General features: G+C 39.3%; 2 protein-coding genes across 2 annotated transcripts in view; one reads left to right on the top strand and one right to left on the bottom strand.

Moving 5' to 3' along the window:
• Positions 1 to 1,653: 1,653 nt before the first annotated feature.
• Positions 1,654 to 18,687, bottom strand: LOC146464460 (uncharacterized). Its single transcript, XM_085129686.1, has 12 exons — positions 18,434 to 18,687; positions 18,195 to 18,325; positions 18,013 to 18,102; positions 17,559 to 17,835; positions 12,808 to 15,545; positions 11,149 to 11,611; positions 10,505 to 10,816; positions 6,829 to 7,765; positions 5,405 to 5,594; positions 4,436 to 4,555; positions 3,173 to 3,430; positions 1,654 to 2,520 (listed from the first exon to the last, which is right to left on the bottom strand). Exons 1-12 carry the CDS (start codon positions 18,543 to 18,545, stop codon positions 2,347 to 2,349), a joined length of 5,802 nt encoding a protein of 1,933 aa, XP_084985812.1. The 5' UTR covers positions 18,546 to 18,687; the 3' UTR covers positions 1,654 to 2,346.
• Positions 18,688 to 20,401: 1,714 nt separating this feature from the next.
• LOC146464459 (clathrin heavy chain 1-like) overlaps positions 20,402 to 24,267 on the top strand; it is a 31,111-nt gene continuing 27,245 nt past the window's right edge. Inside the window, exons 1-3 of the mRNA XM_085129757.1 lie at positions 20,402 to 20,588; positions 23,394 to 23,601; positions 24,026 to 24,175. Coding sequence (XP_084985883.1) covers positions 20,547 to 20,588; positions 23,394 to 23,601; positions 24,026 to 24,175 — 400 coding nt within the window. The 5' untranslated portion in view covers positions 20,402 to 20,546. The remainder of the gene's footprint in view (positions 20,589 to 23,393; positions 23,602 to 24,025; positions 24,176 to 24,267) is intronic.

Here is a 24,267-nt window from a genome sequence, read left to right as displayed (position 1 = left end):
GACACTCGATTCAGGGCCACTTGTGTCTTTGCCAGTGGATACACTGCATATGGCTGCTGATAACTGAATGTGAGCTGGCACTTAGTCAAGCTTCTTTTTCTTTTTTCCTTCTTTTGTTTTTCTTTTTCGTTAATTTCTCTTCGGTTGTCGGATTGTGACGTTCGATATACAGATTAAGGACAGAAACTCTTTGCATTCTCAGCAAATCCTTAATTACAGAGGAGTTTCCCCACTCCACATCCTCATAGGTCAAGTTACTCTCCCTTCTTTCTCTTTCTCTCTTCTTTTTCATCATGTTAAGGCACGCAAGGTTATGGATGTATGACTACAAGGTCTTGATCTACTGCATACTTCTCAGAGAAAGCTTGAATGCTGCTTTCATTTTCTACTGAACGTTGGTTGTGTGCCTATTCCTCTTAAAAAGTAGAATGACCCACCCCCATGGGTAGCTGAAAATTGCATGACCCACCCTTTACCACCCACCCCCCTCTCTGCCCCGGCCCACCCCACCCTACACTTTTTGACCACTCCTTAAAGTTAACAATTAAAATCAAAGACCAATACACAGTGATTGAGAAGTTTAACTCAACATTTTTCCGGGGATCGGGACACTTGAAAAATTTTCCGGGAAACACCCTATAATTCCGGGACATTGCAGAAAAAAATCGGGACATCAAAGGAGATGTATCCCAGAAATTCGGGAGGATGATCCAAATTTCCGGGACGACTAAGGTTAAGACCTAGTATTGCTCAAACAGAGTTTGTTAGAGTTGTCACCCCCCGTAATACTTGACTCGGTTGCTACGCCCGGAGTAATTCCGTTGAAAATAAAAACAAAATTTCGGGGCCTACGAGTTTGGGTGAGAAATCTAAGTTCAAGAAACACAGGCCCGTAAAACTCAGCAATGTACTGGACGCGTTTTACATTGGCGCGTGCATTATTCAGGTAACTAACACCTTTCATGATATGTAGATTTGATCAATCTTGGTAATGTAATGAGCACTTTCCGTGAACTTCTCTAAGGAACAGAGTTCCCCGATTACCCATCTTATTTGCTGGTCACAATGGAAATTCAACAGATTGCGCTTTAACTGAGCGAGGGACTTCAGGAAAAGGAACTCGGTGAAGTCCCTTCTTATGACGCAGTTTTGGCATGTAAGGATGGTATATCATGAAAAGGAATTTACCAGGGTCTGGAAAAATAAAGTCAATTCAATTTTTCAGAAGAATGCTCTCAAACAAGGAATGATAATAATAGATTAGGACTATGGTAGACATAATGCTGCGGGTGAAAGTGGTCAAAGGCAACCCAACGTACATTAAACCTTGATAGTCCACGAACTCACGACGGGGAAACGAACAAAACTGAGAAACCGAATGTGAAAATAAAAGTACGGCAGTTACTAGGTTGGTCAAGAGAATAACGAAGGGGACTGACGCCTAACACAGATCTCGTGCGTTTTGTTTCCGTGTTTGCTTTCTCCATTTTGCCCTTTAACAGTATGCCGGCGGCTGCACGAAGCTATTACTATTCAGACAAAGCCGGTAACTACTTTATAATCCTCAACTGTTACATGGTAAGAACTTGGTGAAAATTGCAGGTGTGATATCTTCTTAACTAGTGACAACTGCAAACATCACTGAGACGGGTCTGAGTGGGTACAAGTTTGATTTTTACTGTGCAATGGCAAAGCAACACGTTAAAAACCTTGCATCATCAATTTAAGAACGGTGCCTCTTAATACAGAACTATGTTGTCCAAGTTTTATGTGGCTATGCGGGAATAGCAGACTTAAGCAACGGTTAATGAAATCCAAACCTAAATTAGGGTAACCGCGCATTTTTCGTTGTTACCCCCAATTTTCTTCGGATTTAAATAGCCCTTGCTAAGATCTTCTTTTCACGCTAAGTCATAACGCCTTCCTTAAACCATCCCGTGATGCGCAGAACGTATGCGCAGTAGGAAAAGGAGGCACCGTGCTTGAGGAATGACGTCAAGTTAGTAACATGGTACGGTAATCTCTCTAAGTGAATAATCCTTAATGACAAAACACGTGCTCATGACATTAACCTCTTTTGTGTTAATAAAACGTTCTTGAAGAGATTTAGTAAACAGTTATCCTTAGATCCAAGCAGTGCAAGTTTAAGTTCGTGTATCGCCGCGCACGAGAAACGCCTCTGGCACTCAGGAAAGAAAAGAGTTGACAACAAGAATATGAAAACGCGAGAACTGTAACTCCACTAATTTGTGTCCAAAATACTCCAGCAAAACCTCTTTCATTTTTAAAAACTCCATACATAAATATAATTTATATATTTTACAAACAATATTTATAAGCTTAAGGTTAATTCAAGGTGCCCCTGCATTGTGGCACTCCACATAAACAAGGTATTTTTTCGTCCTCGATCGGGAATTTGTAATCGTACGTTATTTCTTCGTTGACTTCGATATCTCTCTTGGAATAGATGACAATTTTCTTGGCATTCTCTAACGTGACTATCTTGGCATAGCAGTTGGGCTGAAGAGAAACAGAGAGACAGACAGAATAACATTTGTTTCAATCTCAAACAACATAACATAGCATGCATTCATGGTTATTTGAAAACAGATAACTACTACTCAACAAGGTGTATCGCACAGGAAAAAGCCGAGAGTGAAAATCATAAACAAAAAAATATGTAGGTTACAGTGACATCTTTTTACCAGGAATATGAAATTTTATGGTAATTTTACTTTACCAGGAATGAGAAATTTACTTCCCCACTCACTTTAATTTTAGAGATCCCTCAGCTTTCTGATTATAATTGAAAACATGACGGATCTTCATTTGACACTACCGTTTATTTCTCGTCCGCGCGTATCAAGGCGACCATGGTGGCGTTTTACCTAAGGCCGGTGTAATTATTGCCTAGCAATCATCTTTTGTTGCATGTTATGAAAATAACTTACAAACGTGAACTTCCCAAACTAGATGTTGGGATGAAATTGCCACTTCGAGAGTAACGCACACGAAGAACGTATTTCCTTGTAATCGGTGCATTATTGTTGTATTCAATTTGTATTCCTTCTGTCCTTCCTCCCACGTAAACACGTATTTCGAGGAAATCGCTTTGGGGATTTAAATCTAGTTCCATACCACGACTAAAGAGTTTATTTTAAGAATTACTTACATCACAACTGTGATTGATAAAACGCGCCAAGTTTCCTTTAGTGGTCGCATCAATAATAGTCTCCTGATCCACTCTAAACAAGTAACTAGAACCAATGCCCATCTCCTCATAACGGCGCTCACGAATATCGGCCATAGGCTGTCTGATCACCTCTCCAACATACTCAGTAACCATCTCATCCGCTGCTATGGATTCCATCGCAAACAGACCCCAGTCATGAATACCCGACTTGGCAAATCGAAGCTGCTTTTTACGCACCTACAAATCAAAAGAAACTGTAAGGGAAACTAATTCCAGAGCACTAACATTCAGGTTCTAGGTTCTCCTAGAAATGCAACACAGGCATCATATGAATTGCGTGCAAGAACTATTTTAAGCAGGATTCAATTAATTCTAGCATATTTGTGCTCCACGTTACGCTCTTTGAAAAAATCTTTCTCGAGTATGAAAACAGAAACACGCAACCAGTCTTTAGAAAAACAGCTTTCTCTTTCTTGCACACTTCATGGCTACATGTGCGGCAATTAACGACATAAAGGATACACACAACCTTTCAAACCCAGAATTGAATGTTTTTAAACGTTCATCATTAACAGTAACCAAACTTGTCCTCATGCAACAATATATACCGCATTTTCGTAGTTTTTTTACCTAAATTTATTGTTCTCATTAAGTGTACTGTGTACAGTTTACAACAACACGCCAATTTCCAATTCTCTCGAACCGCGAAAGGTATCAACACAATAAGTTCGAGTATGTCGTACATTGGCATATTTTTAAACAACTGGCTCTCTATGAACAGCCATTGCGAGAGTTTTACTGTACCCCTTCGCTGTCCTATGGACCCGACCGCAGATACATAGCACAGTAGAGGCTGTGTTTCTATACAAATCCTATGTACATGAGCCAGGAAGTGGGGCAAAGAAAGAATGAAAGACAAACCGACAAACAGGCAGACGGAAAAAAAGGACAAAGGAAGGGCTTTGATGAATGCCACGGGTAACTTTAAAATGCTAGTGTGACTCGGTCAAGACAAGCATCCACCACCTTCAGTGGCTATCAACTATTACTCCTTTAGTGATAAATCAATAATCCAAGGTATTCGGTATCACGGATGGCCTGAACATGAATAATCTTACACTATAGTTATTTTTTGCCTGCATTGTGACTGCCTACATTGTATGACTACTCAGAATTCCAGTTGTGTACTCTATCCCAAGCCAAAACAGTACAAGGACCCAGAAACGAGCATGAATGACTTACCATGAGTTGATTGAATTTTAGCAAGTCACCAAATTCCTCATTACACACTGCTGATTGTAGTCTTCTTTGAATCGCTCTGTGGTCACGTGACTGCTGTTTGGCCTTATTGCCGTCGGTTTTCTGATGATTAGAAATAAAATCAACACCGTAGCATATGTAATCTGGTCACTCAACCACTATAACTGTCGGCACTGCCTTTGTGTGTCCCATTTACTAAGCACACTTAGGTTGCGTTCGATTGATCGTATTCCGGAATAAGAATAAGCGGAACGTATGTTAGATTACTCTTTTTAAGTAAATTTTACTAACTGAAACCCCCACTCACATTCTCTAGTCACCAACCCCGCCAGTCGCCTACCCACCCCTCCCCCAACTTCGCCTACTACGCACGGTACAACCAAAATTTATGCAGACAAATAAATGTGAAAACACTAAGGAATATTTTCATTGAATTAAATGGCGCATGTTAAACAAAAAATATGCAAGAAATGTCGCTTCATAACTTTATTTTTTTCAGTTCCTCTTAAACTACTCAACCCTCCTTTTTCTACAAGGGCGTAGACATCATTACAAACCTACTGAAGCAATGTTGGACCGCTTTACATATCTAGGGAACAAAAAAGGTTGTGTGTTGAAATTCTTACATCCTATAGTATTCAAATAGACTTGTGAACTGGGTTGTTCACACACCAATATAAAAGATACCCCGAAATTCGTAGGTACAATTAAGATTCTAAGGCATTTGGGTAAAAGTCGGTTATTTGCCGTTTAGTCGGCTGTAGGCTACACCAAAACAAAGCTGTGCACTGTACGAAGGACACGCCAAAAGCCTTCAAATCTGTTGCATTCAACCAGGATGCCCCTTTAAAGCTAGAATTCCAACCAAAAGATGCTTTAACGAACCAGCGTTTTAGAGCTACGGCCGATTATCAATTTAACTCACTGAATGCAGTTTAGTTAATACCGTACCTGTTGTTGTTCAGTGACATTAGCCTGACACTGCAGCTGCCGCCGCTGGGACTGGAGGTACTTGGCCTTTTCCTTTAAGTCAATCCGGTAAAATCCTTCAGCTCTGGCACATCCAGTCACGTGCACACGGACACCATGCTCTGTTTTCTGTTTACGCCGCAACTTTGACGCAGCTTGAGCTGTCGGTGGAATCAGTTAAGGGCAAAAGGAAACATTGATCCCACATGACAAATCTTCTAGTTCTAAGGCACATTATTCTACTATCATTCTTGCCTGCGAGCAAGCTCTCTTTTAGGTCAGCCGCGGGAGGATAGCGTCAGCGGCACAGCCACATTTCCACTCTGTTCGCCATTTGGTCTGTCTACCCAAAGTTTTTCATGGACATTAAGGACGGTGCCTACTATTGTTACTGCGCATACGTTCTGCGCATCTCGTGATCCTCGGGTTTCCTATAGGTGGTGGTTACTAACACAGAGAAATTTTTGCGCGGTTTAAAACTGTTCGGGGAAAGCAGAACTTACCAAGTGCTTTTGGTATCCAAAAAGAAAATTGGGGGTAACCGTGCATTTTCTTAGAGATAATAAAGCTTCAATTTGGAAAAGAAACGCCATACATTTCTTTGTAATTTAGTGTTTTTTAGAATAAATTGTTGCTTAATTATCTCTAAAAAATGCGTGGTTACCCTCAATTTTCTTTTTGGATTTCAGTAGCCCTTGCTAAGATCTGCTTTTCCCGCATAGCCATAAACCGCGCAAAAATACTTCGGTATCAGTAGGCACCGTCCTTAACTACGAAGCAAAGTTGCCTTCAGAGTGCCTTCCAAAGGTTCAGTAATCTAAGGAACACAGCAATTTTGGAGCCCAATTTACTTTTTCAAAATAATCAATGCACACGGTGGATGAGGTGGACCCTACTTAGGTAACAAACAGGGTAGAAGCATGTTCGTTATTCCTCCATTTCTCGCAAACTGATGTATTGTTCGGTTGGTGGAATTGAAGGGGTCGCCGTATAACCGACTTACCGTCCTTTTTGATCGCTTTTTGTTGTTTTGGCTCAGATTTGCATGTAGCCTTCAATTCTTTCGGGAAACGTTGTCCCAATGCTTTATCCGTTGCTTTGCGCGGCTTCATTTGCAGTTAAAACCTATACGATCAGGGACAAGATTCCGTTTTTATCACAAACGAAGCGCAGAGAATCGGATAAAACATTGGGGCATTTGAATTGAGAGGGAGTGGGATGGTTCTGTCTTTCAGCTCTTTCTATGACTTGTTTCCGTGTTTTTTCTTGCTGCCTTAACAACCATGCAGACTTAAAATGACTTATAACAATTTATGTGTAAAACGTTTGTTCCTCTTGTATGACAAAAATCCCAGCTACCCTTGTTCTAAATAGTACATTATATAGTAATTAAAAGGATATGTGGATGACTACTCCAGTGGGCATCAACAACAGACTCTGATCCGACCTGCTGAAGCTGGTCAAAGCCAACTTTCATGTAATAACAGTCCTCTGCATCAATCCCCAGACGATGAAACTCGTAAACCAGTTCATCATCACTCTCAAATGACCTAACAGGAAACTGGGGTTTAGGTGGACTGAGTTCAGGCACATGAAGACTGGATACCACAGAATCAACAGTTATTACATCAACCACTGGTGACTCAGTCAACTGTCTGTCACCAGGGAGGGGTGGCTCCTTACTGTCGTTGTCAAATACTTCAGATTCTTCCACTGACGCTAACACAGGTTCTAGTTCCAATGGAGCCGCCAAACCATATGAATGATCTAGCTCGATAAGAGACACCGCCAAAGGCTTTCCTGGAGACAAAATTGGCATTCTTTTGTCAAACGTGCCATCAAAGTTATCTGATTCAGTGTTTGCTTTCTCCTCAGACAGAATATCAAGACTTAAAGACTGAACATCCTCTTTATCCTGGAAACCAAACATGGCCGTGCTCACAATACCCTTATGGTACATTTTCTCCACCGGTTCTTCCAGTTTTGTACTTGGAGTATTGTGACTGTCCTCAGTACTTTTAGAATCTTGGCCAAGATTCTCAATATCCATGTCAATGCTAGGTTCATCATGTTTGTTTCTTATTTCCATTTCATTTTCAGATGAATCCTTTTCATCTTCAAGTGGTCCAGTTTTGTTTTTAAACAAATCAGGTACAATGTTAGCAATGTGGAAAGAATGAAATGTCTCCACCGGTGGAGCATGTTGACAGTTTATCTTTTCAGACACAGTTGTCATCTCTATTGTTTTGTCAGGTTGCTGGCTTGCAGCCTCTATCATGTCATTCCATTTGGAACTTGGTGAACCAACTGAAACCTCAGTAGAGAATTCCTCCGCATCATCAGCTAGATAACGAAAAATAAAATGCATGTCAACTCTATAAAAATAAGTCCTGTACAGCACTTGCCGTCTGATGTAAGCTGTGCTTCTTTCAGTGGCCCAGCTGGTACCTTAACTAGGCGGTGGCTTATTTTCTCAGAGTAAACATTTAGATAATGCCACTGAAATCTGGCAAGACAAAGCATGACCATGATGACAGACTTCGTCTCGACACTGTTGTGGGATAAAACCACACAAAAGTATTCTGATCTAATTTTGCTCTCTTAAAATCACTCTATCACTTACACCCATTTATATGTTAGGCACAGACATTTGTCATTTTCATATGTCTCCATTTTTTATAGATTTATTTGTGTTTGGTGAGGATAAGGGGTGGGGTGGGATGCTTATCATAACGGAGCATTCTGTCTTGTTGGCAGTCATTCTGGACATATCTCAGAATTTTTTCTAAAAAAAAAAACTTAAAATGAGAACAGTTGGTTAGTTCACTAACAACACAAAGCCAAACAGACCGAAACAAATACAAAGAATGAATCCTTTCAATACCATGTTACTACTTAAGACTGGAATCTAATCTATGAAGTCTTACAACAAAGGAAAATATCAAACCTATAGCTCTGGTCAAACTAGCCAGTCTAGACTTTCAATACAATATAGTTTTGTGGCAATGAAGGTTGTATTATGCAGTCATGTGTCTTTTAGGAAAGTAAAAGACACATGATATCTTATATTGTTTCGGTCTGTTTGGCTTTTACGTTTACTAATTTGTATATATTATGTCTTCAGTCTCATACAATTTAATTATTTGTACACGCAATTCAGTCTTCAGACTGCGAAGTGTATTTTAATAAACGGTCTTACTTTTATTATAAGGGTGTTATGAAATAAATGTGATGGTATATTTCCAGCTTAGTAAATAAATGAGGATGATGTATTATTCCAGAAAGTGACACAGGCATACTCGGAAAAAATAAATCCGAGTGCTCCTATCAGGAGTCAAACCTAAGACCTTCCGATTACTAGTTTGGACGCTCTACCACTGATCCACAGGAGACTCGTAGGAGCTAAGAGCACCGATTTGGAAGATTAACATTTGTTGTAAAGTTTTGTGGGTTTCTGTGTTACCACGATGAAGAGAAATCCCATAGACTGCCAAGTGTTAGACTGCTGAGCGTAGGAGGGGTGGGCCGAAGCATTTGGGGATGTCCAGGTTAGGGTAACACACCTCTTCAGCTCTGCACAAAATTGAATAACACACCCCTCACAAAAGATTGAAAACTAAACTAAAATACCCCCTCCCCTCCCCTTACAGTCCTTATTAATGAAATAATTGGTTGCGGTCAATAAATCTACTATGGTGTAGCCTACAGTATTTAACCCTTCTAGCTCGAAATGAATGCAAAGAGCATGCAGGAAGTGATGACAACTGAAGCTCAATAAATAGAACAATTTGGAAACATTTTATTCAGTTTTGAAAATTTAAGGTGGTTCTGAACACCTCCTGGCTACAATATTTTTAAACTTTGCAAAACGTTGTGTCGTGTTATGCTGATCACAATTTGATAATAAAATTGGGGGTTGCTGAGCTCGTTTTGAGTTATAATCACTTAAGCTAAAATTAGAGCTGTTTTTTAACAGGTTATATTTGCTGCTATGGGAACCTCTCAACTTGGAAAAATGACCATAAGTTGTTTAGCAATGTTTGGAAATTTGTTTGATACCATTACTGTAGGATCAACTGATAAAGAGTGACAGTAATGACACATCAAATTATAAGTGCTAGGAAGCGCTGGAAACCGTTGTAAGCCACCTTAAACTGTTACTGGCTTAGCATTAACTGGTTTCAGTTGCATAAAACTTAACAATGTTGGACATTCAGCCCCATATATTAATGACAGACATTACCAGTAGGCTAGGTATTAAAGGGAACTACCACAGTGTTTGTATCTGTAAAATTGCTTTCTTTCATAAAGCATACTATGTTGTTTTTTACAATAACTGTCCAAATTCCCGCGCGCTGATTGGCTCGTAGCTATTGTCTATAAGAGTACAGACAATAAAAGTGACGTCAGATGTAATGCGCGTGCTTTCTCAAAGAAAAAATTAGCCAATTCCGCTCGTACTTTTTCCATGTTATTGTAAAAAACAAATCGACGGCAGTTTTCTATGGTCTTTACTCTTATAGACCATAAAATGACGCCATAAAATGTCCAAAACTTGGCAGTGAAACCACTCGCCTGCGGCTCGTGGTTCCACTTGAGTTTTGAACATTTTTTGACGTCATTTTATGGTCTATAAGAGTATAGACCATAGAAAACTGCTGTCGATTTGTTAATTAGAGGTAAGAGAATGCAGCATTTTAGTATCCATTTAGTACACAACCCAGCCCCTCTCCAAGGAATTACAATCTGATAATCGACCCCTTTCTGCTCCAACTGAACCCCTCAATAATTTTTGGTGACCAGGTCAGTCCCTAATGTGCCATGTCTACACTCTGCAATGTTTTTAGATACCCATTAAGTATTTGTCAAAATACAAGCATGTTCCTTTTTTGACAAGGTTAAATGTATCTTTTCGTCCAATTCTTAATTGATGCTTCTGCCATGAAAGAGGTAAGAATGCAACCTTAATTCATAAATGTTGAATCCCTTTCGTAATATTCTTACAAACAGGTTGCACCCCTGATATGGAATGAGCATTCACAAAGAATGCAAAACAAGAACATCATTTCAAAATAAACTCACCTTGTTCTTTTTCAACAACAACTGGTGTTATTTCCTGATCCCTTTCAATTTGCTTTTCAGCCTCCATTTTAATGGCTATCAGTTTGTCCTCGTGTTGTCCCTCTTGTTCTTCATCTTTCTCACATTCTGATTCACTCTCATCATCACTTTCACTTTCACTTTCACTTTCTTCATCGCTTCCTTCCTCGCTCTCTTCCTCCTCATCATCCTCATCATCTTCGGACTCACTTTCACCACTCCCTGATTCACTGCTACTACTTGAATACACCTTATGATACAGTGATGAACCTGTACTGGGTCGACGTTCATCAGCTGTAAACAAAGAAGAGTGAACACATGAGACTACATGATTTAGCCTCATTTTAGTTGCTCTCTAATTCTTGACAGCCCCATGGGCAAATATCACAGAGCACCTTCATGAGGATATGTTTCCCACCCTCTGTCATGCTGTGGGGTAAAGATTGAATACACTTTCCCTGGAATTATTGGCAGCACTAGTACCATTCTTCACACAGCAAGTATTTCTAACAAATACAGATCAAAAACATTAATCCAGTGTAATGCAATGTACAATCCTTCATGGCTATTCACCCAAGGCCATAAAAGGAAAATATGTTAATAAGTAAGAGGATCTCAACACTTACTATCAGTACTCCTCACTATTGTAGCTCGTGGAGCCACATCCATACTGTCATCAAGTTGTTGCCATGGTGACTGACTTCGTTCTCCCTCTTCCAACCTACTATTTGTGTGAGGTCGCCATCCAGAGCTGCTCTCCAAGTCTGTTTCCATTTCTAGGTCTGTTTCTTCCATGATCTGTTTTTTAAGTTCTCTCTCGGGCAAGTCTGAGGATTCAGTGTTGCTACGCTTTCTTGTTAAACTGTCAACCCTCTCAGCTTTGTTGTGTTCTGGTGCACGCTTCACTTTAAACGAGGGTAACTTAGGAAGTGAAGCACGCAACCCAAGCAGCATGCTGGGGGATCTCTCAAAAGGACTAGGCCCAATTGTGGAAGTTCCAGTTCCCAAGTTTGATGGAAGGCCAACAGTGGCTGGATTTGGGCACACTGGAAGGTTTCTTGAGGTAGTTCCAGTTGTTTGTGAGACAGTCTATTGATGAATGACAGTACATGGCAAAATTTTAAGTCAGAGCTTATGTTTTATTGGTGCGGCCTGCAGGGTAAGGCAGTATCACTCGTGCAAAAGTACAGATTGGACAGAAAACTAGTGATTTTTGAATTGTTTGTGACATTTATATTGCCTCAGAGCTGTTTTAAACAAGTCAATCAAGTGAACGGCCGACTAAAAAAAGTGTGTAAGTGATCATTTGGTTTTAGAATCCAATTTTCTCACAATTTGATCTTACTTGGTATACAAGCTTGTTATTATGTGAGTAGTTCCATATTTATGTTGTGATTTAAGGCCTCAAATTTAGCCAATTAGCTTAATTATGAACCCACTAAATTTTCTTTTTTTTCTCTCTTTAAGCCGAACAAAAGCAAATCAACCATGCTGCAGATCTTCTTTTGTTTTTGTTTCTAGAATCTTCAGCAAAAGTCATAAGTTAATTTGTTAAATTCAAGCTTTTAGTTATCGAACTATCCACAGAACTACATTTCTAACATAATAACCCGTCCGTAAACCAAAGCAGCATTTTTGGAGAAATTCTAAAGGTACCTTCAAATGTTCACTCATCTCTGTTTAAATACAGCCTACCAGGAAGCTACAGCTTTTTGAATTGTTGGTAAGGTTCAGATTGTCTGAGTCAATCAAAATAATGTTAGTTGATCTCTCATGTCTCTGCAAAGGGGGGATGCATGGGACACATAGTTTGTCGTAATTTACCCAATATTAATAAAAGAGATTGTTCAGAGTGGAATAAGCAACAGGCATAAGACATTTAAATTTATGAAACAAATTATCATGGTTTCTGGATAAAGTAGAAAAATCTGCTCTTTTTTTTACTGAGGTCACATAGTAGAACTTGATACTTCTGGAAAGACAAACATTGAACCACAATTAACACTTTTTGGAAGTGGAAGGGCTGATTGCAGGTTATTCAAGTACAAACCTGTCCAAAGGCACTATACCTGAAATCATGCTCAAAGACAGGGATAATTACATGTCTTGTCTTGATTGTCTCGCCGGAAATATAAAATGTCTTAGGATTTTGTAAGTGCAGACAGATAACACTGAATAACAAGTGCTGCATATTATGTTTTGCATGATGCAAACAACAAATCCTGCAGAAGACACATACAATAAACACACCTACAAGTCATCCCCCCTAAATTGATTAAGCCTACCTTTGGCTTAGTCTTGTTATCCCACCATGACTCCAAAGCTTTAAAAGCAGATGCCTCGACAAGCTTCTTAAAGATGTCTCTTTTAAGCACTGTATCCAGCTCACCACAAATGTTCCTATAAACCTCATCAATAATTACAGCTCTCCAAGGCTTCTTCTGCTCTTGTTTTTGGTAGCCATAACCTCCACTTTTAGAGTAAGCAGCACTAGAAAACTGAGGTGTAACTCTTGGGTCATAAAATCCTGAAGAACCACTTATAATGGGATGAGGGATGGATGGAAGTTGGACTGGGACAGCAGGGGGAGGTACCGTTGGGGGTAGAATGGGTCTTGCTGGTAAAGATGGTCGGATGGTAGGAGGTGGAGGTACTGATGGATGTGCTGGAAGGGGTGGAGGAGGAACAGTGACGGGTACCAGGGGAGGAGGGGGTACCCTTGGATTAAAGAAGGGAGGGGGTGGTATACTGGGATTGAAAATTGGTGGTGGATATGGTGGGAAAACAACACTTGGAGGTGGAACAGAAATACTCTCTGGCTTTGGTAAAGATTTGCTTTCAGGTTCATTTACTTCTAACGTGTCTTCATTTGAACTGATGGAAGACAATGACATGGCATCATCATTATCGTCATTGTTTATGTCACCAACATTGTCATCTTCATTCCCTTCAATGTCAGAATAAAGATCAACAGAAGGTGGCTCTTTGGAACTCTCTGCGCTGCAGCATTCCGTAAGACTTGCAGTCTCAACAGCAGGTGAATTGCAGGGTGAGATGTCTTCAGTAAGTGGCAAGTTTTTCAATCTGCAAGGACTTACGTCTGCTTCTTCACACTGCACAGCAACATCTGCAGCTACTTCAGGTGACATGTTGTTCCAGCCACCATCAGGGTCCTCATCCTTTGGTAGATTATCTAAGCTAACTGAAGAGGTCTGTTCACTTTCTGCTGAATTGAGCTGGACACTTTTAAGGACTATTTGTATCTTCTTAGATTTAGGTCCACCATTCTTCTTTTCATCTTGAAAGGCAGTCTCAGAAAGTTTTCGTTTTTTCACAGCATTCTGTGCAGCTTTGATTTTACTTCGAGTGATGTCCAACTGCACTTCATGAGCAACATCACGCTCATCACCAGGAGGCAAAGGCTCCTCATCAGAACAAGACTCTACTCCAACTGTGTAGGCATCCTCAGAATATCGATTTTTTGCAGTTGTTTCACCTAGTGAAGTGCCAGCTACCACAGATGAAATAATCTCTGCTGCACTAATAACAGTAGTGTCATGTTCAAGTTCTGCTGAATTGGATGTACACTCATGATCTTTATCCTTGGTTTCTGTGTTTTTCTTTGGTTGATCTGTGGTGTTATGATACTTTTGGCCATGATAAATACTTTTTTCTTCATTATCCTTTCCTTGTAGTCTGGGATCTTGGCTTTTAGAGTTACAAAAATTACTCTCACCAACCTTACTTGAATGTTGGTTTTCACTATCCGTTACTTTTGGATCACTTTTACTGACATCTTTTGAGTCTAAACTTCCTCCTTCATCATGCCAATCCTTTGCTTTCTTAGTTCTAGTGTGAATATCAGTGGTTTCCAGATTTTTTGCTCTTAATCTTGGGTCTCGACTGTACCCATCTTCCCCACCTTGCCTTTCCTTTCCTCTTTCATTCAGTCTTGCATTCTTACTATGTAGGTCTTTTCCACTATTGCTCTCACTATCTTTATCCCTCAATCTAGGATCCCTAGTCTGTGACTCTCTGTGATCTGACCATCTGCAATCATCTCCCCATCTAGGACTTGTACTATGCCTATCTTTCCTGTATTTGTAATCATCCTTGTCCCAGCGACCTCCAGTTCTGTTCCTGTCATAATCATCCCATCTGTAATAGTCCCTTTTATCTAAATGCCCATCTCGTTTATGTCTGTAGTCTCCATGCTTGTCAAGCCTTCGATCATCTTTACAGCTAACATCCCTATCAGTATCTGCACTGTGCCGATCAGGATCCCTGTTTTTTTCCCGATACTTCTCCTCTCGTTCAACCTGTTTCCTTTTTTCCCATTTCGCATAACTCTCATTTTTGTTGATGCGAGGTGAATGACTTTTGCTAGGAGGGGATGCACTATGCTTAGAATCCCTTAGACAGGTCTCAACAATCTTAGTTACTGTTTTCATGTCATCCTTTCCTTTTTCAGTTGATAACAATTTTTCTTCCTCTACAGGAGAGAACACTGGATCAGGAGATATGTCTTCGTAATTTATGCATGAAGATGGTAGACCAAGTTTCTCATTAGGGGGTAATGGTGGGGGCTCTCTCTCCACTGGTGGAGGTGGTGGCTTGGAGATTGGTGGAGGTGGGGGTGGTGGCTCGTCACTCTTTTGGACGTTATGTGGTGGAGACACTGGCTCAAATGTAGACTGTGCAGATGATACACTTTGAGGAGACATAAAGGTTGATCCACTTTGAGATAACTTGTCAACACCCACAGCTGTCTTATCCCATGAACTATTTAGAGATGTTCCCCATATGTCAGATGGGAGGCGCACTGATGAAGCAGGACTTTTCATCAATAACAGTGAAGGTGACAGTACAGAGCCATCTGTAGAAGATGATTGTGACATTATGGATGGAGATGGTGTGGGTAAGTGTGGCACGACAGAAGAAGTGCTCAAACTGGCCTCTTGACCTGAGTTTCGCCTTGTTGGAGGATGCTCCGATCCACGATGTCTACCATAAACTTCAGCCCCTAAACAAAACAAAGAAATTATGCAAACTTGAGTGAACAGTCTAGGGTGTTTCAAGTATTGGAGGGGGCAAAGCAGTTATCACCATAATTTCAGATAATTTGGGTGGTTTTTTTTTTACTCAGATTTGCCCCACTTTTTGTATGTAGCCCATTATCTATCCCCAAAACATTGCCCCATATTTTTTCAGCCTGTTTCAGTCTCCATTTTTGAAAAAATCCATGGAAAGTACACTTGGTAACCTTTGTGACCAGAAACAAAAAGGGTAGTGAATCAGCAGGAGTTTTTAAGAAAACACTTCTCCTTATCCACAGAATACTCACCAAAATGACAGTAGGATGTTTGAGAATAAACTTTAGGCTACATAGAAAAAAGACTTAGGCAAATCTGAGCAAAAACTAAAAATAACCTAAAATGGGAAATGGGGCAGCCTTTCAACTAACCGTGACATTTGTAGGAAAATTTGGAACTTAGATGTTTTTTCCTAAACACAAAATATAAATATGCTAGGGAGGAGGCCACATGGATTTAAAAGAGGCAGGGAGGTAGGAATAAAGCCACATTCAATACAATCTCGGTTGGTCACCAGGAGAGACTCTGAGGAATTTGAATTTTTTTTTTTTGATTGGTTGCCCCATAAACAGCTTACATTGTTTTACCGCAGAAATCCTGCGGTAATAAAATTCCAGTTCCTCAGATTCTTTCCTGGTGACTAACCGCTGGCCAAAGAGCCTAAAGACTCTGGGTACAAGATTACATTCAATACACGTACCTTAACAAATCCCTGAAAGTCTAACCAAAGAAACAAGGTTCGTACCCTTTTTCCAGAAATAAAGTTCCAGGACTTTTTCAGGCCTCAGAAAGTTTTTTCCAGGGCCCACATTAAGTATTTTTTAAGTTGGTGGATCTTCCCATACGACTGCTCCTCAATGTCTTTCAAGAAAACTTTATTACTTGAGTTTACAGATTTCCAGGATTTTCCAGGACCTCCTACCATTTTCAAGAACTTTCAAGTCCTGGAAAATGCTAAACTCAAATTAAAGAACTTTCCAGGATTTTCAGGACCTGTACGAACCCTGAAGAAATTGCGAGTGACCAAAGCAAATTATTTAAGTAAGCTGATCCACCAAAACTCCCATGCCATGGCACCTTATCATATGCTACAGCTGAATACCCTTGAAAGAACCTTGATGTTACGGCTGATCTTGATGGTCAAAGGATCACTTTACTCAGAAATTAACAAGAGTGTTACAGATGAGAAGCTTAAGGCCACATGTGGCTAAAAACTAAATGACAGCCTTGACCATCTGTTAGAAACTTTTAATAGCATACGGCTGTTCTTTTATTGCAAACAGGAAATTGATGAAAATATTTTCTGGAATAATAAGCAATGTTAGGACCACTGACTTTAACTCCAAAATCCTTTAAAATCTCTCTCAACCCATCAAATTCTAGGCAAAATTTTAACACCCCGAAAAATCAATTGAATCAAATGTCTATCAAAGAAAATCAATGATATAAATCAATAATCAATTCTCACTCAAAAAGAAGACTGATTTTTATTGATTTCCAATATCAACCAATTAATTGGTATTGATTATTATATGGTTGAGAAAGCAGCAAATGGATCACAATTTTTAAGAAGATCACGATATTTATTAATTATTGATACTGCTGGATGTTATAAGCATCTAATTATAAAACAAAACAATCATGCAATAATGAAATTAGATGGTGTAAATAACTATGTCGGACTACATAAAAACATAGAACAATGATAACTCACATGACAAACTTAATAGAGCAAAATCAATGACAAGTTGCTAAACTAAACTAAAATGGAATTCCAACCGTGCGGCTTCTACGACTAATTGACCGTTTGGAGCCTGGTAATGTCTGGTACAACTTTCGTTTAAAACATCATTGACGCAACATCCTGTTTGTCACACGTTCTGCAAAAATCTCTCCACCTTTTATATTATGCGTTGATAAAATCAATATAAACAACAGCTTACCTTTGGTGTTTGATTCGATGTGGGTCTTTATAATATTCCCCATGACAGAAGTGTGATCCAATTTTGAAACTGCCATTTTAGCAGCAGAAGTAGTGGCAAATGTCACACGTCCCTTTCCGGTATGTTTCTTCGTTTGAGGGTCGAAGTATATTTTGATGGCATCTATTTTTCCAAAACGTTCGCACATCCCCTCAAGAAATTTCTTGTCCACATTGTCGTTCAATCCTGAAAAGTGAACTTCACGTTGTGGAGGAATTCCAACGTACCACTTGTCCACCTTTTGAGGGAATCACCAAAAACAACGCTGAGATTTATGGGATGGTAATCCACTAATTGGCTAACCAATACAGACAATTACCATATCGATAAATAAGTTGTAAATGTTCAATCGACTATAAAAGCGTTCTAAACTCTTCTAAGAATTTATGTTTGGTAAAATCAAAGTTGGGCAAACCTTGAAATTAGGAACGGGTAAGTCGGCTTTGTTGAGAGTCCATATTCGAGTTCTCCTGGAGCGAGGGTCCTTAGGGATAACCGGTGGTTGCTGAAAGGAAGTACAATAAACAAATTTTAAAAAGTTTTGTTAACAATAACGAGACAGATCACAACAGTTTTAACCCCAGTTAACAATCTTACCCCTGGAAATACTCCATTGTATCGATAGATTTTCGCATGCCCTTTCTTTATGGCGGGATCTATGAGAAGTTTGAAGTCTTGTCGCTGGACATTGTCGTCTGGTAGGGGTAATGATCTCGTTAGACCATTCGCTAATAACAGAAAGAAAAAACATTAAAAAACTTCAGCAGTTATACATTAATTTCTTGAAATCCCGAGATTTAGCCTGTTTACGAACTGCAAATATGCATTATACATGCCTGGCTTCTCTCCTTGGACAAGTCGTGATTGTATAAATCTACTGTTGCTTTCGGGAGCCTTTGCATCGCCAAAGCCGAGTTTCCTTGAAAGAACTGGCGGTTCATAGGACATTTCAGCTCATCATCTAAGCCATGGAAGCATCCGTTGCCATCAAATATCGTTTGAAATGTTGATATCCTGCACTTCTTTTCTGAGCCCTCAGCAATTGATGATTACCTTCATCTGAGAAAACCACACGCGTGACAAATATTCCCATCAAACATTGCGAACCTCTTTCCTCACAGCTCATTCCCAGTCGACCGCAGTGTCAGTGATGGGAAATGTTTTGGATGGCCACCCGTGTCCTTTCATTTTCGCATTGGTTTTAATTTCGTTATTTTCACGTATTGTCGACGCATCGCTAAAATTACACCTTCAACAATTGCTCTATAGATGAAACGGTAAACGCTTGATGGAGCAGTGTAGTCAGGAGTTGATCCTGCTTGGTAATAATGACACATACCTTTTCAGCCGATGAATCGATATGGAGTTCAGCTCTTACGTAATAAATATATATCTTTTTTGCATAAAACTGTGTGTTTGTACTTTAAGGTTTATACGTTTCTCAGGTTTTGTACAAGTCCTGACGGAAAGTGGCTAAAATCACCTACGGCCTTGTATCTCTGCGAGATTTGCGCAAAACAATAAAAGGCATGTACACTGGCATCACTGTAGTGATTTTAAAATAATAACGCAATCGACACAATTCATTGTCAATGGGGGTCTCAATGAGTAGTGATTTTGGAGAGACCGTTACTTTCGGGGAGATTGTTCCTCTCCTGGCGGCCGTTACTTTCGGGATTTAATAGAAAGGTAAAAAATTAACGTTACTTTCGGGAGGGGGCGTTTCTTTCGGCATTAAAACTACATACTAAATTTTTTATGTTTATTTGTTTTGACCAGGGGCTTGTGTGTGTGTGTGTGTGTGTGTGTGTGTGTGTGGGGGGGGGGGGGTGGGGGGTGGGGGAGTCTTTTGTTTGGTCGCATGTTACTGATAATAATTTATAAATCTTTCCCAAGTCAGAGCCAACAAAATATTATCATGAAATATGCCTCACACAGTGTACTCCGGGTTCAATCCACTTCAACTGTTCATCACTATTATTATCCCTGGAAATTTCGTGTGTTCATACTTTGTGAGATATTCATGGCCTTTGAGGGACTCTAATTTTATCTTATTGCCCAGTTTTGAAAAGCATGAAGTGAGTTTTTGAAAGGTTCAGGCAGCGATAATTTGTCTATTTATAAAGAATAAAATGCAAGGATCCGGAAACGAAAATGCTACAGGTATACGCCATGGGATCTGTGAAAGATCTAATAAGCCAAAAATATAGCCCGTTAGTTGTTTTTTTTTTCTTTTAACTTTTCGTTCATTTTGTCTACCAGTGTATCACTGATTTTTGTGAGACTTTAGCAAGGTGAAGGAGCTTCACTGATTAGAAATCCCCCGGTTATCCCATTCGGTGTTTTCAAAATTTAGCAAGAGCGCGAGAGTAGTCTACTTCGACCCAAATATAATAGAGGGGGACATTGGGGGATGGCCGAAACTGCAATACTGCGACAAAAAAACCTCAAAACAGAAATATCATACGACACCGACACAGCAATAGAGACCGTAAATCCCCCTGTCCCCCACACCTCGTATTACTGAATTAATTTGTGTACACTATTTTGGGCAACCCTATTTGTCGATACGCTTTGGAACAGAAGTGCACTGACCGTAAAAGTATCCAATGAAATAATAAAGATGTGAACCTTTTTATCATTGGTAAAAAAAAATAAAAACATACTATCGTCGACGGCCTGCGGTGGTCGGCCTCTGTATACTCCCCCAGAGAAAAAAGTGCTCCCTAGCACGTGACATACAGGAAGGCTTATTCTCACGTGGCACCTCCCTCCTCAGCCTCGTTCCAATGACCACACCGGCTGCCAACGAGTCGTCCATGTTCGTTTGTACCAAGCACTGATCACATACTTCTTTTTGTACATTTATTCTACTTTTTGGCGGTGGCTGTTGGCCCCTTTGAGTGGCTCACATCCTATTTGTAGGTTTGGTTAACGAACTGAGTGAAAATGGCACAGCTTTTACCCATTCGGTTTCAAGAACATCTCCAGGTTAGTTGCTCTGGCTTGTTCTTTATGTTCTTTCACACTTTCAAGCGCATGTTTCCGTGACACTGCATCGAACGACAGTTAAGCTTCTTTTATTCAAAATAACATTTTGCACCTTTTTTGTGGGATGAGAGAGGAGAATACATGGTCGTACTTGACTGGTTGTTCTTGGTTTGTACCAGAACCTTCAAAGCGGGATAGAGGAATTCGATCGTTCCGCGAGCAGAAGGTCAAAATTGACTCAGGTCATATTTGTGAAGCTCGTGGTTCCTCATGCCTTGAGTTCTCGTATTTTGAATTTCATTTGAACGTTGAAAACGTGTTAACACCTCATGATATAGTTGTTTACTGCTCAACGCGGTGATCGCGCGAACTGAACTTTCAAAACAAGTAATCTCATATTTATCGGACCCTTTACAAATCGGCTTTCAATTCTCGCTGTAAAACTGTTAGATAAAATATTCATCATCTGTTGGGAAGATCATTATGAGGTTTAGCAACTGGATAGATGGTGGACCAATATCTACAGCTTTTGATGTTGCGACGTACAAGCTTTATAAAATACTTTTGATCCAAGACAGTCCTTTCACCCATGCAGTGTTTCACCTGATTGTGTTTGTGAAATGTAATTGCTTTACGTAGAGGGATATTTGGGCAACTGCATATAAACTGTTACGATTAGAAACCATAGATCCACTAAAAAATACTTCAAAATTTGATTGTAGTTCTATACATAGCAATACATCTTTGAAAATATACTAAATTAACTTTGTACAAAGGGTCTGGGCCAGAGTTTGTAACTTTCAAGCATGATGCCAGCACACCACATGTAAACCACATCAAATGTGACAATGTGTATGAAGTTTGGTTTGTTTCAATCAATCATTTGACAAGCTTTAAATCATTTTTTTCTCCTGCTTTGCCAAAGTAGGTAAATCATCATGGTTTTAGAGGATGCTGATCCATCCTAATCCAAAATATGCTGGCAATTTTTTGAACACCTATATGCATTCAGTCAAAAAATCTACCAAGGGCATCATCATGAATTGCCATAAATGGCACAATTTGTGGTTAGCACTGCATTGTTAAATATTAGAAGTAGAATGTATCATAGATTATTTCATTGTGTTTTAGACTCTCTGAATGATAACTCCTACAGCCATCACTGCAAAATTTTAATTACATCTCAAAAGAGTCTAAATTATATTTGATTGTGTATCACATGCACCATAGCACATTTAGTTTTACCGGGAGTGTTGCATGCAATGGCTGAGTTGATTTTTTTCTTTTACAAACTCAGTACACACTCAAACAATGAGAAATAAAAGGCGCTTTCAGTCAATTTTCACTGGTGTGTTCTGAATGGATTGCACATATTTAAATATTTATTACTGAACTTGTTGATGACATACATGTACAGTGAATTATTTTGCTATTTAGCAAAAGGCTAACAAGCCAGTAAAGGGATAAACAACAAGAAATTAAATTACTCACTGCTCAAATTATTTGTGTTTTCTTGTACTGTGTTCCAGTAAACCTCACTGATGACACATGAATTTGTCTGAGCAAAGATTGATTTGTTTCTAACTGGGTTGTTGGCTTATAGTTCAATCCAGTTTGATGTCTGAACTTGTACCAGGCCTGCATTTAACTTGCTTCGAGACAGAAGACAACTCCTTTCCTCTATGTGAAACCAATTCCATAAATTCTTAAAGCACAAGGCACTGGTTCATGTTTTGCAAAACACCTGACATATTGCTGATTAAACCCATGGGAGTATGGAACGTTCTTCCTTGTCAAAACAAGTTCATAATATTGACTGAATTTTGCCATACAAATTTAGCAAAAATGTCAACTTTTGTACACTTGTGATTTAAACTCCAGGAAGTATTACAATTTAAGAATTAAAAATTGTGCAGACAATGTATTTGTATTTGTAATAATGTATTTATGTGCAGTGCAGTTCTTTGTAAAATTGCAAGTTTAATAAATTCAAATTTCTGAATTTCATCAAGGTTGAGCAGATCTCTTCCTCCTAGTATAGTACTTGGACACGGTGCTAGTCATGTGCATGATTTGTGGGGCTACGAATAATTTTACTGTTGCTGAAGCCTTAAATTAACAGAATGGTAAAATAGGCAATCCAATTATGCATCAGTTAGTGCATAGCTATGCCATCATAGACACCAAGTGTGAGTGGGGTCATAAGTAGGTGTATACAGAGAGGCAAAGTGGTTACACAAGGGGGTTGAGTATGTTTATCAATTAAAAGGGTCATTGTTATTGCTTTTGTGATTTAAATTTGTGCTTGAAACCTTGTTTAAACTCATTGCCAATAGATGAGCTTAGGGACTGGTGCCTGAAGTATTGGCCGTAACCTGATGTAGTCCAGCTGGCAGGGCATGGAGGTATCCCTGACAACCCTTCAAGCGGGAACCACCCCTGCAGCAGACAGCCAACAGGCATTGCACACAGAAAGGAATTCAGTGGAAAATCACACTTACCTAACCAAAATATTCTTACCTGGCCTGCACCCTTACACCAAGATGGTGGGAGGGGAGGGAGCCAGAATCTGCGAAGATTTGTATTGAATGATCAGTCAAGATCAAATCAAATTTTATTTTCCTTGTTTAAGGCTATGGTGAGGAATCTGAGAGAAAGTAAAATAAAAATGAAACAGCTTTAAAAAATTCAAACCCATTGCTACCTCATCATTTGTCTTAACATGTCTAAATAAATCAAGTAGCATATTAGAAATCAATGCTACTGTTATGTACATGAAGTAAAAGAATAATTTTGCCATTTCAGCTGCAAAGTGTTGGCATCAATGCCGCCAATATTGGCTTCTCCACTCTCACAATGGAGTCTGACAAATTTATCTGTGTGCGAGAAAAAGTTGGAGAGACTGCCCAGGTAGTCATCATTGACTTGGCTGATGCTAATAATCCAACCAGAAGGCCAATTTCTGCTGACTCTGCCATAATGAATCCAAAATCAAGAGTCATTGCACTTAAAGGTAGGTGTTCTGTATTATTAACCAACCTTCTTACACCAACACTAATGAGTATAACAAGCCAAGTTTACCTTACAATCAGGAACATTCTTTTCCCTATCTTCTTTGGATCTTTTGATCTTCAACAAAAATTGAATTAGTTAAGTATGAGTTACATACAAGTGTGCAGCCTGTGTATAAGTCAAATAATTATTGTATAATTATGTGTAAGCAACTGCAAAGTTGCCATAACATTGGGATGACCTCTTTACTTCCCTTTCAATATGTCTTTTTGTAACTTCTAAAGGCTTACATCTTGAATAAACTATGTATGTATGTATGTACGTACGTATGTATGTATGTATGTATGTATTACGTATGTATGTTTTGTCTAATGGATAAAGTTGTTACCTTCAATGTTACCTTCAATGTCTCTTTTCTGATACAGCTGGAAGAACACTTCAGATCTTCAATATTGAAATGAAAAGCAAAATGAAAGCACATACTATGGTGGAAGATGTCACGTTCTGGAAATGGATCAATGTCAACACACTTGCATTGGTTACAGAAACTACTGTCTATCACTGGTCGATGGAAGGTACAGTGAATGGACATTTGGTAGATCTTTATCTAAAACACACCAAGCTGCCAGTAATTTCATTGTATATTTTGAATTGTCATATTCCATGT

Source organism: Pavona decussata, unplaced genomic scaffold (genome assembly GCF_977016875.1).
Source record: "Pavona decussata unplaced genomic scaffold, jaPavDecu1.1 SCAFFOLD_163, whole genome shotgun sequence".
Lineage (NCBI taxonomy): Eukaryota > Metazoa > Cnidaria > Anthozoa > Scleractinia > Agariciidae > Pavona > Pavona decussata.
The sequence above is the reverse complement of the archived record's forward strand: the minus strand, read 5'-3'. Positions and strand labels throughout refer to the sequence as shown.

What these genes read in the sequence shown, in the direction of transcription:
- LOC146464460 (XM_085129686.1), bottom strand. Translation starts at nt 18,545, where the DNA reads ATGTCCTATGAACCGCCAGTTCTTTCAAGGAAACTCGGCTTTGGCGAT. An exon ending in ACAATGGAGTATTTCCAGGG is followed by an intron (nt 18,103 to 18,194) that starts GTAAGATTGTTA and finishes ACTTCCTTTCAG; the next exon opens with CAACCACCGGTTATCCCTAA. An exon ending in ATGTCACTGAACAACAACAG is followed by an intron (nt 4,556 to 5,404) that starts GTACGGTATTAA and finishes TCTAATCATCAG; the next exon opens with AAAACCGACGGCAATAAGGC.